At 39.0% G+C, this 14,443-nt stretch overlaps 1 protein-coding gene across 1 annotated transcript; it reads right to left on the minus strand.

Moving 5' to 3' along the window:
* Positions 1–659: 659 nt before the first annotated feature.
* Positions 660–2,560, minus strand: LOC144716938 (uncharacterized). Its single transcript, XM_078592218.1, has 2 exons — positions 2,252–2,560; positions 660–2,002 (listed from the first exon to the last, which is right to left on the minus strand). The coding sequence occupies exons 1-2, from the start codon at positions 2,430–2,432 to the stop codon at positions 870–872; spliced, it is 1,314 nt and encodes a 437-aa protein (XP_078448344.1). The 5' UTR covers positions 2,433–2,560; the 3' UTR covers positions 660–869.
* Between the last annotated feature and the right edge of the window lie 11,883 nt (positions 2,561–14,443).

Raw genomic sequence — 14,443 nt, forward strand, 5'->3', positions numbered from 1 at the left:
AAATGAGATATGGAGAGTAGATAATATAGGGTTTTTAGATAATAAGGGTTGTTAAATTCATTATTAAATCGAGAGAACGATTGCTAGAGGGGGAGAGGGAGAGCGAAAGAAGGATAGAGTGAGGGAGAAACAGAGAGAGAGAGAGAGGGAGAGAGAGAGAGAGAGCGAAAGAAGGAGAGGGAGACGGAGAAACAGACAGAGGTAAAGAAAGAAAGGAGAGAGTGAGAGAGCAAGGGAGAATTTGAGAGAGAAAGCGACAGAGAAAGAGAGAGAGAGGGGGAGAAAGAGAGAAAGAGAGGGAGAGGAAGAATTCCAACCAGGGGATAGAAATAAGAGAACAGAGAGAGAGGGAGAGAGCGAGAGAAAGATCCCTAAGAATCAAAATCAAGAAATCGAGAGAATGGGAAAGACATCGGAAAACAGAGAGATGAAGGGGAAGACTGTAGAAGTTGATTAACATAGAGAGAGAGACATCTTAAGACTTATGACGAATAAGTCCGAACTGTTTCTGGTAGGATTGGTTTTGTGAACGATTTTTTTCATCGAATGTGTATAACGGAACGGCAATTCTTTCCTTCTAATTCCATATCTTCTTCATCGTTTCTTAAACCCATAATGCACAATAAAAACGATGCATCAAATACCTTGGACAACGAACCTTTTCCAACCAAATCAAATTTTAACCTGAGTAAGGACCTACATGCATACATTATTTCATTATGGGAAATATATGACTTACAGCTTCGATATATATGCATCGAAAGACAAATACAGGGCACATGAAGAGCAAAGATGACATGACTGAGTATCCTGGGAACGCAGTGCAACCGGAGTAGAAAGGGCAGAATCTGCGGTGAAGATGAGGTAACTTAGTTGTATCCCTTAAAAGGAGGCGGGAACGCGTAAGGGGGCAACGGTGGAGGATAGGGGTAACCCTGATAAGGTGGCCGCTGAGGGTACTGCGGGTACGGCTGCGGCATTGTGTAACCAGGTGGCGCAAGGATGTATCCGGGAGGAGCAGGAAGAGTGTACACAGGAGGAGCGTACGGTGTAGTGTAAGCTGGTGTAGTGGGCACTTGATATACCGGTGTGTTCGGCACTGGGTACGATGGGTATACTGGTGGAGCTGGAGGAGGTGTTAGTATTGGAGGAGGAGGTGGTGGTAGAACAGGCAGTATTGGAGGAGGAGGTGGTGGTAGAACAGGCAGTATTGGAGGAGGAGGTGGTGGTAGAACAGGCAGTATTGGAGGAGGAGGTGGTGGTAGAACAGGCAGTATTGGAGGAGGAGGTGGTGGTAGAACAGGCAGTATTGGAGGAGGAGGTGGTGGTAGAACAGGCAGTATTGGAGGAGGAGGTGGTGGTAGAACAGGCAGTATTGGAGGAGGAGGTGGTGGTAGAACAGGCAGTATTGGAGGGGGAGGGGGTGGAAAGATAGGCACTACAGGGGGGACAGGGGGTGGGATGATGGGCAATACTGGAGGGGGAGGCGGTGGCGGTGGTGGAAACAAGTAAATGGGCAATGGAGGTGGTGGTGGTGGGGGAAGCGAGTATATAGGTGCCGGGGGTGTTACTGGGTAGGCATAGACTGGTGCTGGAGGTGGAAGAGGCGGTCCTTGGTAGGGGTATTCAGGTGTTAGAGGCGTCCCGTAGGTCGGTGGATAGTATCCGTGGAAGCCTGGCATCGGATAGTCGAAGAAGAATAACGGGTGGGTGCAGGTATCCGATGAGAAGGTCAGTTTTCCTGCTGTTCTATACTTGTCTGTTGCGCCCTCCACTGAATGGAGAACAAGCTTGGCGGAATCGAAGCTGGCTTCCGATTTGGTGCATGGAGTGTTTTTGGGGCCTCCGTGGAGCTGTGCATAGCACTGTTCTTTAACCCCTCCATCTTCAATGATTTTGCGTGAAAGCGCCAAGCTAAAATTTCCGTGTTTGTCGACCTTCCCTGTGCCTTTGATCTGAAACTTACCTTTCCGGAGCTTACAGTAAACTGCCACATTTAGACCTGTAGATAGAACACAAGTCGGAATTGGGTAATTTGAGAATAAGGGAACCCCAACTGTTTTCTTGCTTGAAGCCGGCAACATCCAGCTATTATCATTTTCAGCTAACGATTAATTGAGAGAATAGAAGCTCGAGAAAGTCCTTATAGTTACAATATCAATATGATCGCTAAAGTTTCAACGGCACAAATGTCTTCGCAATAAAATCGATTTATAGGAATATGACATTCTACTCAGTTTAACGAAATTACCATCGAACGCGACGGGACGCTGAATATTTTTGGAAGCGCAGTCAGAACATTCCACGGCGCCGGTCACAATGTAGAGCTTGCTCGGAGAGACTGAGCTGTCAGCATTGTAAAAGCAGCCCAGGAAAAGAAATGCAAAGAAAGTCAGAATATGTTTTCCCTGACGGTGTGAGGGACTCCCCATCTTCAACTTCAAGGGCCTGCCTAGTCAAGGGCACACGAAGAAACAACGAAGACAAAAATAGAAGATTTCAGACAAAAAGAATCAGCAGGTTTCCCTGCTATCATCGTTCTGCTAGAATGAGTTGCGTCTTCTGGGCTTAAAAAGACTCGTTGTTGTCTTTCTGAAATTCTGCATGAAGCCTTCACGTGGTGTCAGAACCCATCTTTGTGGAATCATAAATCCCATCACCCACTGGTTTGGCTGCTGCGCTGTGTTTCCCTTCGTATTAAATGTTTTTTGCTCGAGAGCCCACTCCTCAAATCCTCTTATCCTAATTATCTTCTATCTCTATAATATTACTTCTACGAACCTTTTCTACTAAAAGGCTAGGAGGAATGAAATGTGAGAGGTTGATTCTTATACACTCTTTCCACGACGTAAGAGATACAAGAATGAGCAGATGAGAACTCTATCCAATTACTATCAATTTATATCGATAGAGATGGTTTTTACGATAGGCAACCATGATTGCCTTAATGCATCGGTACACCTACCTTTTATAATGTACGCGGCCCCGGCCTGCACCACGGGCCCCGCCCTTAATTTCGTTTTGCCTTGCCGTACGGCTTGTTACGCTCATAAACATATCCTAAAGATAAGGGTATCTTGAAGTGGGTAGAGCTCGTTACGTGAACAATATAACATATCTGTCTGCCCTTGGAGGACGGCAATGTGTCTGTTTTAGCGGGTATTATTTTTTCCTAAGGTGGCTGAAGCATGTTTCTCATTCTTGATGGGATAACAGGCCTCATTACTTCTGTTGGTAGCATCCGCCTAAAGAACATTAAGAACATAGAGTTGTACTGAGCAACGGGTGTTCAGTATACTAGTCAGCTAATACATCGGGGAACTCTTCAAATGTAAGGCATCGTATGTATTATACTATTCTATCCGCCACGACGCGACCCTCGATATGCGTAGTCGAATTTGATGGATACGGGGGGAAATTTTCTCGCCTCTAAATTCAATTTCTTTTCTGCTTACTATTTTGGTAGATTTATGGGGACGGAGTGCCCATTAAGTGTGGCGGGTTGTCGCGGTGATCACACTAAACGTAGCCACCACATCCCCCACCAACAAATTTGTGTAATTGCAATAAAGTGGGTGCTCCCAAAAGATTTCGCAAATGAATGAATACGTCGTGAGATGACACTAACTAGAGAGGTGAACCTCCAGGGAAAACTTTTAAGTGGGTCGTCAAATCATATCAACGTAAGAATATATTTATAAACTGAATAATCCCATATCTTCTAACTTTATCTTTAACAACCGACATTATTGACCACAAAATTATGTCTATATTTCTTATTAAATACACTCACATGAAAATCTTATTGGGGGATCAAATATAGGGCCTTCACTAAGAAAACTAACATCCAAGATTACGTCAACTGGCAGCCGGAACCAAACAGCATTTGTAAAAAAGTCAATGCTTATTAAAAGTGAAGATCGAAGAACACAGTGGCGGCTCTTTTCTCCCTAAAACGAGAAAGAGCAAGAGGCCATATATTAAGAGCATTGAGCTTGAAAATGCTTAACTTCAGCGGATCGTGAACAAAATAGACAATGCGGAAGTTCTGGATGGTGTACACACTCTCCCTCAAGCTGTAGCATGGAAAATGGCATGGATGGCCGGGTGCGCAGCGAGTCATATGATGGTCCATCCAAGCTCTTCGATAAAGTGATATGTAGCATTGTGATATGGCCTTTCATCGCATTCCTCGAAATGAATACATTAGAATAGTTTTCCCATAACATTTTAAGTGAGTCGTGAAGGAAGACACTAGTTTCTCACAAACTCTCATCCAGTGCTGTCCATTGCTTGGTATTCAACTTTTGCACTTGATGAATATACAACTTCCTATATCTTGCTGCACGAGGTGTGGAGTCCCCCCCACCCCTCCCCCACCACCCCGATACAGGTAAACTAAAAAGAGGTAGACTTTCAATCACCCATCTGACAAATAACTAGAATTAGAATAAGCATCACTCTTCAAATGTGTGTTCCGCTGGTCGACAAGTTTTCATCTTAGTGCATGTCTGAGATATTCCAAACCATATCGAGCACCAGGCCACTTTACCTTTTGGACCTAGTCCACAAACCAGTTTAGCCCAAATGTATAAAAAATAGAGTTACAATAAAACAAAGCAGCTTCCTAATAAAGAACAAATACTGATTTATGCTCTCATGGGTTATGTCTTATAAGTTTCTTGTTTGCAACATACTAGACTCATCTCCTCTGAATGATCCAAAATACAGGGTTCGTGTCATGGTTGCTCTCCGAAGATGGGATAAAAAAATGGATTTTGAGACAAAACACTAGTGTGAATGCCTTAGTATAATCGATGCTACAGAGAAAGTCTGAGCAAACCTTTCTACAGGTAGGCTATGTTTTATGATGACTCACACTATCTTTGGATCGTAATTGAGATTCAAGAATCATACGAAAGAACAGAAACTAACGGAAAAGGGCAAGTAACCAACTCTTCATTGTTTTGCAATCTTAGGGTTTTGTATTTCAAGTCCTTTGCAGCCTTACTTTAAGATATAAACAAAGGTTTGTAGTATGACTTAAAAAAAGACATACGGAAGGATAAAGTGTGTAAGTTATAATATGATGAATCAAGATGATCAAACTTTTCAAAATTAGAAAAGGTATGACGTCTGTAAGTGCATCGGAAGCTGAAATGGGAAATGGGAAAATGAAAGACTCTATATGAAGGTTATGTCAATGCAGCCATATTCGACGGCAAAGTTGAGTGATTTGAGTGGAGATTTATGCATTTTTATCCCCTAGTATAGGATTTAAAGGTGTGGACATGGGTGATGATGTTGAGGTCAGAAAAGGAGTAAAGCAGGTAAACTTACATGCATAATTTCTGGCGTGATAGACGTGTGATGCAATGACTGTTCCCAATGCATTTGAGATATCATATATAAAAAGTAAATGTCAGCAAGGGGGATAGATGTGATAACCCTTTTTTGAGTAAGCAAATAGACAATAAAAACCTTTTTGAGAGCAGAAAGATATATTTTTTAAAAGTTGGATATCCAATCTTAGTCAAATTCAACACAGCCAAACACTCAAGGAAGAAGAGAACATGTTACATGGTCCAAGGGGTTGGTGCACACGACCACACACCATCATCGGACGTGACACCACTATGGCAGGAGATGCCCCGTGTCATGACATGTCGCCAACGTCAACTTCAGAACGGGTGTCAGAGCATCATTTAAATTAGACTTGAATTTTATAGTTATTTTAAATTTTCTCTTTCCTCCAAGGCTGATACATAGGCCAGTGGTGTACTGAATTACGTGGTGATTATCTTTGGAATTGAAGTTCTCTTCTGAAGAAATTTCCCTAGTTTCCTCTCCGCTGCCGTCGCTATTGCCACCACCGCCATCACTGAGAGGAGGCATATCCGGTGACCATGCCCTGATCTGATCGTCATCACTTATTGCGCCGCAACCGGCCGCGCCAATGCCCGCTTGCATTGTCACCGGATATGCAGAACCCTGATAACCCACTCAGATGTCGCACGCAGACGTGGCCCACACGACCGCTGCACACAGCCGTCTGGCCCCACACGCACCAATCCGCCCACGTGGTTGCCCCGTCGCAGCTGTGCAGCCAACGGGCGCTGCGCCCTCCCGCATGGCCATCGCGCGTCGCGCCTATCTGTGCAGCCATCGCACACCACGCCTGCCTGCGCAGCCATCGCGCGCCATGCCTGCTTGCGCAACCATCGTGCGCCACGCCTGTGTAGTGGCCATCACACACTACGCCTGCTCGTGCGACCACCGCGCGCTGCCACGATTGTGCCTACCATGTTCTGCCACCGCCTGCTTCAGAAACATCATTTTGCAACTAGCACGCCGTGTTTGCCATTTAGGTTTCAAGGCACTGCCCCAAACCCCGCAAGGATGCGACTCCCCCCTTGTCCCCCTGCCAGCTGTCGGCGCTACAGTTGGATCTGTGTCACTCTGTCGAAGTGCATGTTATTTGCTCCTGCCAACGATGCGTTGACAACTTCTGCATAGCCTTCTCATGCTACACCGGCGCTAAAGTTGGATCCGCAGCACCCCGTCAAAGCACACGTCATTTTCTCCCACCAACGACGCGCCGACAACTTCTGCATCGCCCTCTCACACTACATAGGTGCTAAAGTTGGATTTGCATCACCCTGCTGAAGCGTACGTCATTTTCTCCCGGCAACGACACATCGACAACTTCCGCATTGCCGTATCGTGCTACCTTGGTGCTAAAGGTTCACCCTTCCCTCTTTGGTGATCCGCATTATTTTATCCAGTATTTTCTCACGTATTTTTCCACCGCCATCGAACTTAGCAGAATAGGTTTGAAGCTTCACGTAATTGAACGTGCGAACATCGGATTGGAAGCTTTGTTTCCACAGCGGTGGTTGTAAGACAGTCCTCCCACCCTTGACTGAGGAAAGGGGCTGCACCATCAACATTTTTGCAGGATTTAAATGTTCGAAGTGGATCGTGTTGATTTTTTGTCTATTTTGTCCATTCCTAGTTGAGTTAGCTATCTTACCACGCCAGTCCTAGTCATCCCAGTCCTAGTAAATATGATGAAAGGGGATTTAACCATGTTGAGGAGATAAAAAATTTATAATTTTAATAAGTATCACTAAGAAGAGAGCCTCAAAAAATTATTCAGAAACACACACTTTAGGTGATGATGTTTGCATCAAGCAAGACTATTATTTTGAGACATTTGAGATCAGATCGGTTGATGGACAATGCAAAGGGAAGTACAAGGGTGTGCTGAAATATGTTCAAAATTTTCATCAGGAAATTTGAGAATACTAGGGGGATAATTATTGAAGTGATTGGGAAACATATTTTACAGCATGGTTTAAATCTTTTGATACTGCTAATCATGAGAAATGAAATGGAACTTATGGCCTTTTAGGGATAGCGGTGTGCTATTAGGGCCAATGTACACTTATAGTTGACCTCAACTATGGTGTTCAGATTGGGAATAGAGAAAATTAGAGGTACAGATTGCTCCTACATCAGATAACGAACTGTAAAAAAAGTTGATAAATAGACCCTGCATCATTGCCAAAAATTAGCCATTTTTTTGTGGTGCTGATTACCATATGCGCAGAGTTTTGGTAATTTAAAATATAGTATGTGGTGACTCTCAAGTTCTGAGAATGAACAGTTGAAACAGTGATGATTTGATCAGAGGCATGAAAAAGAACACCGCTCAGTCCATTTGTATGTGATTACTAGTTTATTCTGGTCTTTATTCTTTTCAAACTAACAACTTGATCTTTATTCATAGCATATCATCATCAAAAGCCTAGGTTCTGCCATCAAGCAAGCCACCTCCAACTCCACTGCTCGTCGCTGAGTATACGCCTCCATATCCATTGCCACCGGTGATTGCAAAATCCGTCTTACTAGCCCTGCTTCGCCAAATAACGCTACAAACACACAGCCATCTATCCTAGTATGCGCCAGTAAAACTCCATACTGCTCAATCCACATCCCCGATTTCCATTGCATAGTGCAATCAACGAGTAGATAGCACAATTTCTCATTTAATTATAATTTATCATTAGGAAACTCCATCAAAAATAAGAATAACTTTGTTTAATTCAGATAAATATTTTATTTCACTCCTATATTTTGACACAATTTTTACTTTCTTGTTTTCCTAAAGTAGGTATAATTTTTTGAAATAAGTTAAAATCAATAAAATAGAACTTTTGTAATACTTTCTTATTTTAGATTCAACACTTACTTTTGCATATTCAACCCTTACTTGCTCTATGATCATAAGGAAAACTATCTAAACATATATGTAAATTTGAATCCTTAAACTTCATGAATTACCCTTGATTTACAGTTCATCAACTTGCACCATTTCAAGAGAGAGGGTGTCATTGATTTTTATGAATTAATTATTATTATTGTATTCAGAAGAATATATATTTAGAATGAAGTGCTTTTAAGGATGACTCAAAAGTATATCTTATCACTTCATCCGTTGATTATTTCTTCTCATGCTATGGGTTTATATTTGTTCTTAATCATTTATGTGTATCATACTCTTATGACCTAATGGAAATAGTAATCCTTGTGAACTCAAGCTATCATTCTAACATAAGTTTGTTCATTCCTCCATATATATTTATGAAAATCGTTATGATTATATTCTCATAATTTGGTGTTGATGACTCTCATTACCATTATTGTTTTGGACAATTATGTTGAAATGATGAACTGCTAAAAACATTATGTCATAGAACGAAACATTAGAATATTTTTTCCCTTCCTACATTGGAACCACTTAAATTTTTTATTATAAAATATCTTGAAAATAAGTATTTCATAATTCTATATAATTAAAAAATACAAATAATAAAGTAACATAAGTTATGGTTCTATATGCTGTAGTTTTGAACATGAAGATGGCAAATGTCATGAAATTGAGAAGGACAAAGCCCTGTATTTTGGCCAAGGTCAAAATCAATGGAACATAAGGGACATGAAGGAAATACTAATTTCCACTGTGGGCCTATAACATCATTTCAGTAGAGACACGAAGGAGGTAGTATCTGTGTTTGAACTTGAAATTTATTACAAAGCTAAAGGGATGACCCTCATCACAAAAAAAATTATTTGTTCCACATAATGATAAAGATAATATGTATATTTTTCTTTTAAATATCCTATAAGTCAACACAGATCATTCCTTTGGTGCAGCTTGCCTGGGTCATGCTTCATCGCGTGGAGGGACCACCCTTATATTAGCATACATGAACTTGGGTTTCTTTCCTTTAATGATTTCATTGACCTTATAGGAAAGACATTCAATAAATGTGCTGCTGCTTCAAGAGCATACCCCTAAAGGAAAATTGGTAATTTTGATAAGCTTATCATAGATCTCATATTGTCCAACAAGGTATAATTTATCCTTTCTAACACGGGATTCATGATTGGATGTACGGATCAGCAGTCTGAGTTTGGATACTATTATCATTCATAAAATGATTGACATCTATACTCCATTATCCTCTTCAACCTGATCAAGGAAATGTTTTTACTGTTTCAATATTATTCATCTTCTTCATTTTTAAACTCCATAAAGTAAACCCATATGTGTGCTTGAGAAGTTGTTATAAAAGGAATGAAATAAGAATAACTACCTCTTTACTGTACATGCATAGGAGTGCATACAAAAAAATGCATCAATTAAATGTACAACAATTGCATTTTATATCCCTAGGAAATTATAAAGGAAATAAAATATAATTTTTAACACAGCAAATACGTTTGTGTAATTTGAATGCCGGCTTTTAATTATGAGTAACTGAAGAGAATGTAGTGATATCATCTAGAAGGTGTACTCTTACTTAATCATAGTCATTGGAGTCTGCATCCAAAACCAGTCCTAGAGATATGTATGATATAAATTATTAATTTGGCTAATGCCCAAATTTAAATTTATCCGAATAAACTTTTGCATTTGCTGAATTCGTAAAAGGTCTTCTTAATGTAGTTTGAGCATAAATAGCATTCTTACTAATTCTCATCATAGCATAGTAAGTAATAGTAAAAAGTATTTTTACCCAAGTTTTGTTGAATACAAATATTAGTTTGTAAGATTATTAACTATGGGTGATATGACCCATCAATAAAAAAATCTGTCATGGATACAATGTGTCAAATTAAGTTATGCAGTAGAAAAAATGAAACAAATTGATAAGGGATATCAAAAAGAGAAGGAGAGTCAAAAGTAGGAAGATTAATTATGGTTGATATGTTTATTTTTGGTATTTCTGACATCTAAAAGATATAATTAAAATTTGGGGGTTTTATGACATATTCCCACAGCATAAATAGGCCAAGGGCCAAAAAGAAGTTTGCTCAGGCCAGAACTGTTCAGGGGTATTTCTCTTCTTCTCCATTATCCCCATGACATCTCTATTCCATATGTGATCAAGACCCTGTCAATGGATTTTATGTGGCATTCAAGCAAAATCACACTATACTGTTCTATTTAATTTCAATGAATAAACTATTAGCTCATTATTATTCCAGTGTAATGTTTATAATGAAGTCCATGAATATGTGCAATAACCTTGTGAAATATGATCATGTCATAATAAAATGATCAACTGTCTTTAAATGTGCATTGTAAACATTCCTATTTGATGGACAGTGGAGATGGGTCTCAAATTATCTAGATAGAATATCACTATATGATCCTACTTATATGATAAGTAAAGTTGATCTCGTGGGCGTTATTGTGGTAACACTAAGGACAAATGGTGAGTGCTCTTTGGAGAAAGACTCACTGAATTCATCCGAAGAAATCTTGAATGGTATTATACCTAAACGTCAATCAAGTTGATTTATTTCATGGTTGTATAAGTGATCTGTTCACGTGAGAGAACATTGAGATCTTGTGGATGTACAACTATATTTTGACCTTGACTTATGAGTCCCTAACCATGGGATTCAAACAACTCATATTTCAGATATAAGAAGAAGGTCGCGGAGATAATTGAGAGGTCAAGACGAGATTATCCACCCTCACTATAAAAGGAGATTTACTCAAGGAATACAATGGAGATAAATCTCTGACCAGGGTAGTGAGAAAATCACAGAAGTTTTTCTCAAATGATCATTGTTACACATTACTGCTAATTGAAAGGATTTAGGGTTAAGATCAACCATACCATGTCTTTCGGGATTCTGGCGTAGTTAAAGGATTATATATATATGATAATCAATGATGGTCAATGTATCTTCTAGAGCATGTGTAGCTTGGCGCTGACGGATATTATGTCGTCGTCAAGCCAATAACACTACATTGTTTATTTAAGTTCATGGAATAAAATATTTACGTTCATTATTATTCTGTGTGATGTGTACAATGAAGTCCACGAATACATGCAATCACTTAGTGAATTATGATGAGATCATAATGCAATGATCACTAGTCTTTAAACATGTATTGTAAATATTCCAATTCGATGGATAGTTGAGATGGACATCAAATTATCTAGATAGAATAGCACTAGCTGATCCTACTTATATGATAAGTATAGCTGATCCTGTGGCTATTAGTGTGACGACACTAAGGAGAGATAGTGGGTGCTCCTTGGAGAAAGAGTTCACTGAATTGATCCGTACGAATCCCTGAATGGTATTTTACCTAAACGTCAATCAGGTTGATTCAAGTCAGGGTTCTATAAGTGATCCACTTATCTGTGACGCTAAGGACATCTCGTGAGTGGAGGACTACATTTTGACTATGACTTACGAGCCTCTAAACACGAGATTCAAATAAGTTATAGATTGAATGTAGTAAGAAGCTTACAGAGATGATTCAATGGTCAAGACAGGATCATTCGCCCTTGGTATAAGAGGAGATTGACTCAAGGAAGATGATGCAGAAAAATCCCTAGCCAGGGCAGTGAGGATATTGGAGAAGTCATTCTCAAATGATCCCCGTTATGCATTAGTACTAATCGAATGATTGATTGGGGTTTGACGATAAACAAAACCCTAAGTTGTTTGAGAGTCTCACACCGATGATAGATTATACATATACGGTAACCGATGACAGTATAGGTTCTATGAGAGAGTTCGAGACTACTTGGTATCTTCTAGAGCACGAGGTGTAGTTTGGCACCCCACAGGCTGGAAACTTAACATATCGATTGGGTTAAATAGATCATTTATTTAATTAATCTATATGTTGATATGGTCAATTAATAAGGTTGGTCAATAAATATTATTGGGCCACTAAACTTATTAACTAGAATGATACATGGGCCTAGAGGGTCACACTCACAAGGTCATAAGGGCATTGGGGTTTATATCTTACTTTGTAGGGTTTTATAGAAAATCCTTAAATGAAATATAAAGAGGGAAAGGGGTCTCATTTTAAGAACCCATGCAAGCTTGATTTGAGAGCCCCACCCTTTCTCCACTCTCTTCTCCATTCATCCAAGGAAGAGTATCTTCATGGTGAGGAGATCTTCAAGATTTTCAAGAAGAGTTGAAGAAGAAGAACACATGGAGATCCAAGCACCAAGTGGTAGTGTGGATACTTCAAGAGGCCAGACATGTGGACAGCTTCAGAACGATCTCAGAGCGACAAAGTCAAGGGTGCAACGAGTTCCCCACAAGTACATTCAATGTTACTTTTAAACATCAATTCTGAATCGACATGCTTCTGCATCTATGGAAACGTGTTTTCCATGGATGAACCAAGGCACAAAACCCAATAGGTGTCCCACGGGTTAGAAACTTAACTTATTGATTGGGTTAAATCATCCTTAATTCATTAGTCCATATGTTGATATAATTAATTAATAAGGTTGGCTAATAATTATTATTGAGCCACTAAGGTTATTCACTAGAATGATGCATGGCTTCGAGGGTCATGAACATAATAATATAGGGCCATTTGTGAGTATATTTTATATAATGAGCTTTGAAAAAAATCTTAGGTAAAATATAAATAGGGGCAGTGGCACGCATTATAGGCACCCAAGCTAGCCAGAGCTGGGCTGTCCCCCCACCCCTTTTTTCATTCTTAGTTTTTCTCCAGTCATCCTAGAACATAGTCTTCATAGTGAGGTGTAAAAGATTTTCAAGAAGAGTTGGAGAAGAAGAAATGGAGAACTAAAACCAACTTGATCGCATGGATACTTCTGGAGACCAGGCATATGAAAAACTTCAGAACAATCACAAAGTAAGCAAGTCAAGGGAGGAAACTTTTTCCCACAAGGTATATATGATATATTACATTTTACTGATTGCTTTTTTGAAATGATAAATTCTTATGTTGCATAGAAAACAGGTTTATATCATTCAACCAAGGCATCAGAACCTAAAGAGTGTAACAAGGATAAGGAAGCATGAACAAAGCTAGTCAAGGTGAAAGAGGAGATCTTTTGTTTTGAGGATCACGTGGAGACATATAGATATTGTACAAATGAGCAGCTCAATATGTTTTGCCGAAAGATCTAACAAATCATGGGTTTCATAGAAGTTTTTATTGGTGTTGTTTTGATTTTGCTATCAGCCTTCTGCTGAGGAATCTAATTTGTTTCATTTAGATCAATTGCATAGAACCCAAAAACAGAGATCAGGTTAGCAATAATACATTTGATCCATATGGAGACTTAGGTCAAAGGTGCACCCTCCTTATACAACTGAAAACTTAATAAGTTTAACAATGATTGAAATTATTTTTCACACGAACTTTTTAAGATTGGTGTAACATGTTACCATATTTCACTAAAACTTTACATAAGCCATAATTATTTTCCTTAAATTCTTGTCAAAGTAGTCAATGTTCACATTACATGGTTGGTTTGTTTATAATTTACCTCATAATATTCTTATGAATTTTCTTTACCTGAAATGTTTCATAATATTTTTAAAAGGGATGATAGTTGATTTGATTTGAAAATGATGGATAAACAGAATCTGTTATTTGAAAATTAAAAAGGAAAATATGTATTTACACGTAGAAAATCAAATAAGAAAGTTGTGGGTCTGATTTGAAACTAGGTAAGTAAAATCTTAAGTAATCTTAGTGAAGATGATAGACAAATATAAAATGTATTTACACGTAGAAAATCAAATAAGAAAGTTGTGGGTCTGATTTGAAACTAGGTAAGTAAAATCCTAAGTAATCTTAGTGAAGATGATAGACAAATATAAAAATCAAATTTCAAATTTATGGACTAGAAAGATGATACATAGTTATTGAACTAAACATGAGATTATCGGTTAACAAAGATATTTAGTTTATTTAAACAGAAAGGTTTTGGATGGAAGAATTTGATGTATGTTGAAAGATAATGTATACTCTGAAAAACTTTCTACAAAATTTTTGATCATGGATGATTAAAAATATATTTAAATGAGTTGGAGGAGGATTTTCAAATAAACATTTTCTTTA

This window comes from Wolffia australiana, chromosome 2 (genome assembly GCF_029677425.1).
Source record: "Wolffia australiana isolate 7733 chromosome 2, ASM2967742v1".
Lineage (NCBI taxonomy): Eukaryota > Viridiplantae > Streptophyta > Magnoliopsida > Alismatales > Araceae > Wolffia > Wolffia australiana.

Coding starts and splice junctions, on each gene's coding strand:
- LOC144716938 (XM_078592218.1), bottom strand. CDS start 2,432: ATGGGGAGTCCCTCACACCGTCAGGGAAAACATATTCTGACTTTCTTT. Junction 2,003..2,251: donor GCGTCCCGTCGCGTTCGATG/GTAATTTCGTTA, acceptor TTCTATCTACAG/GTCTAAATGTGGCAGTTTAC.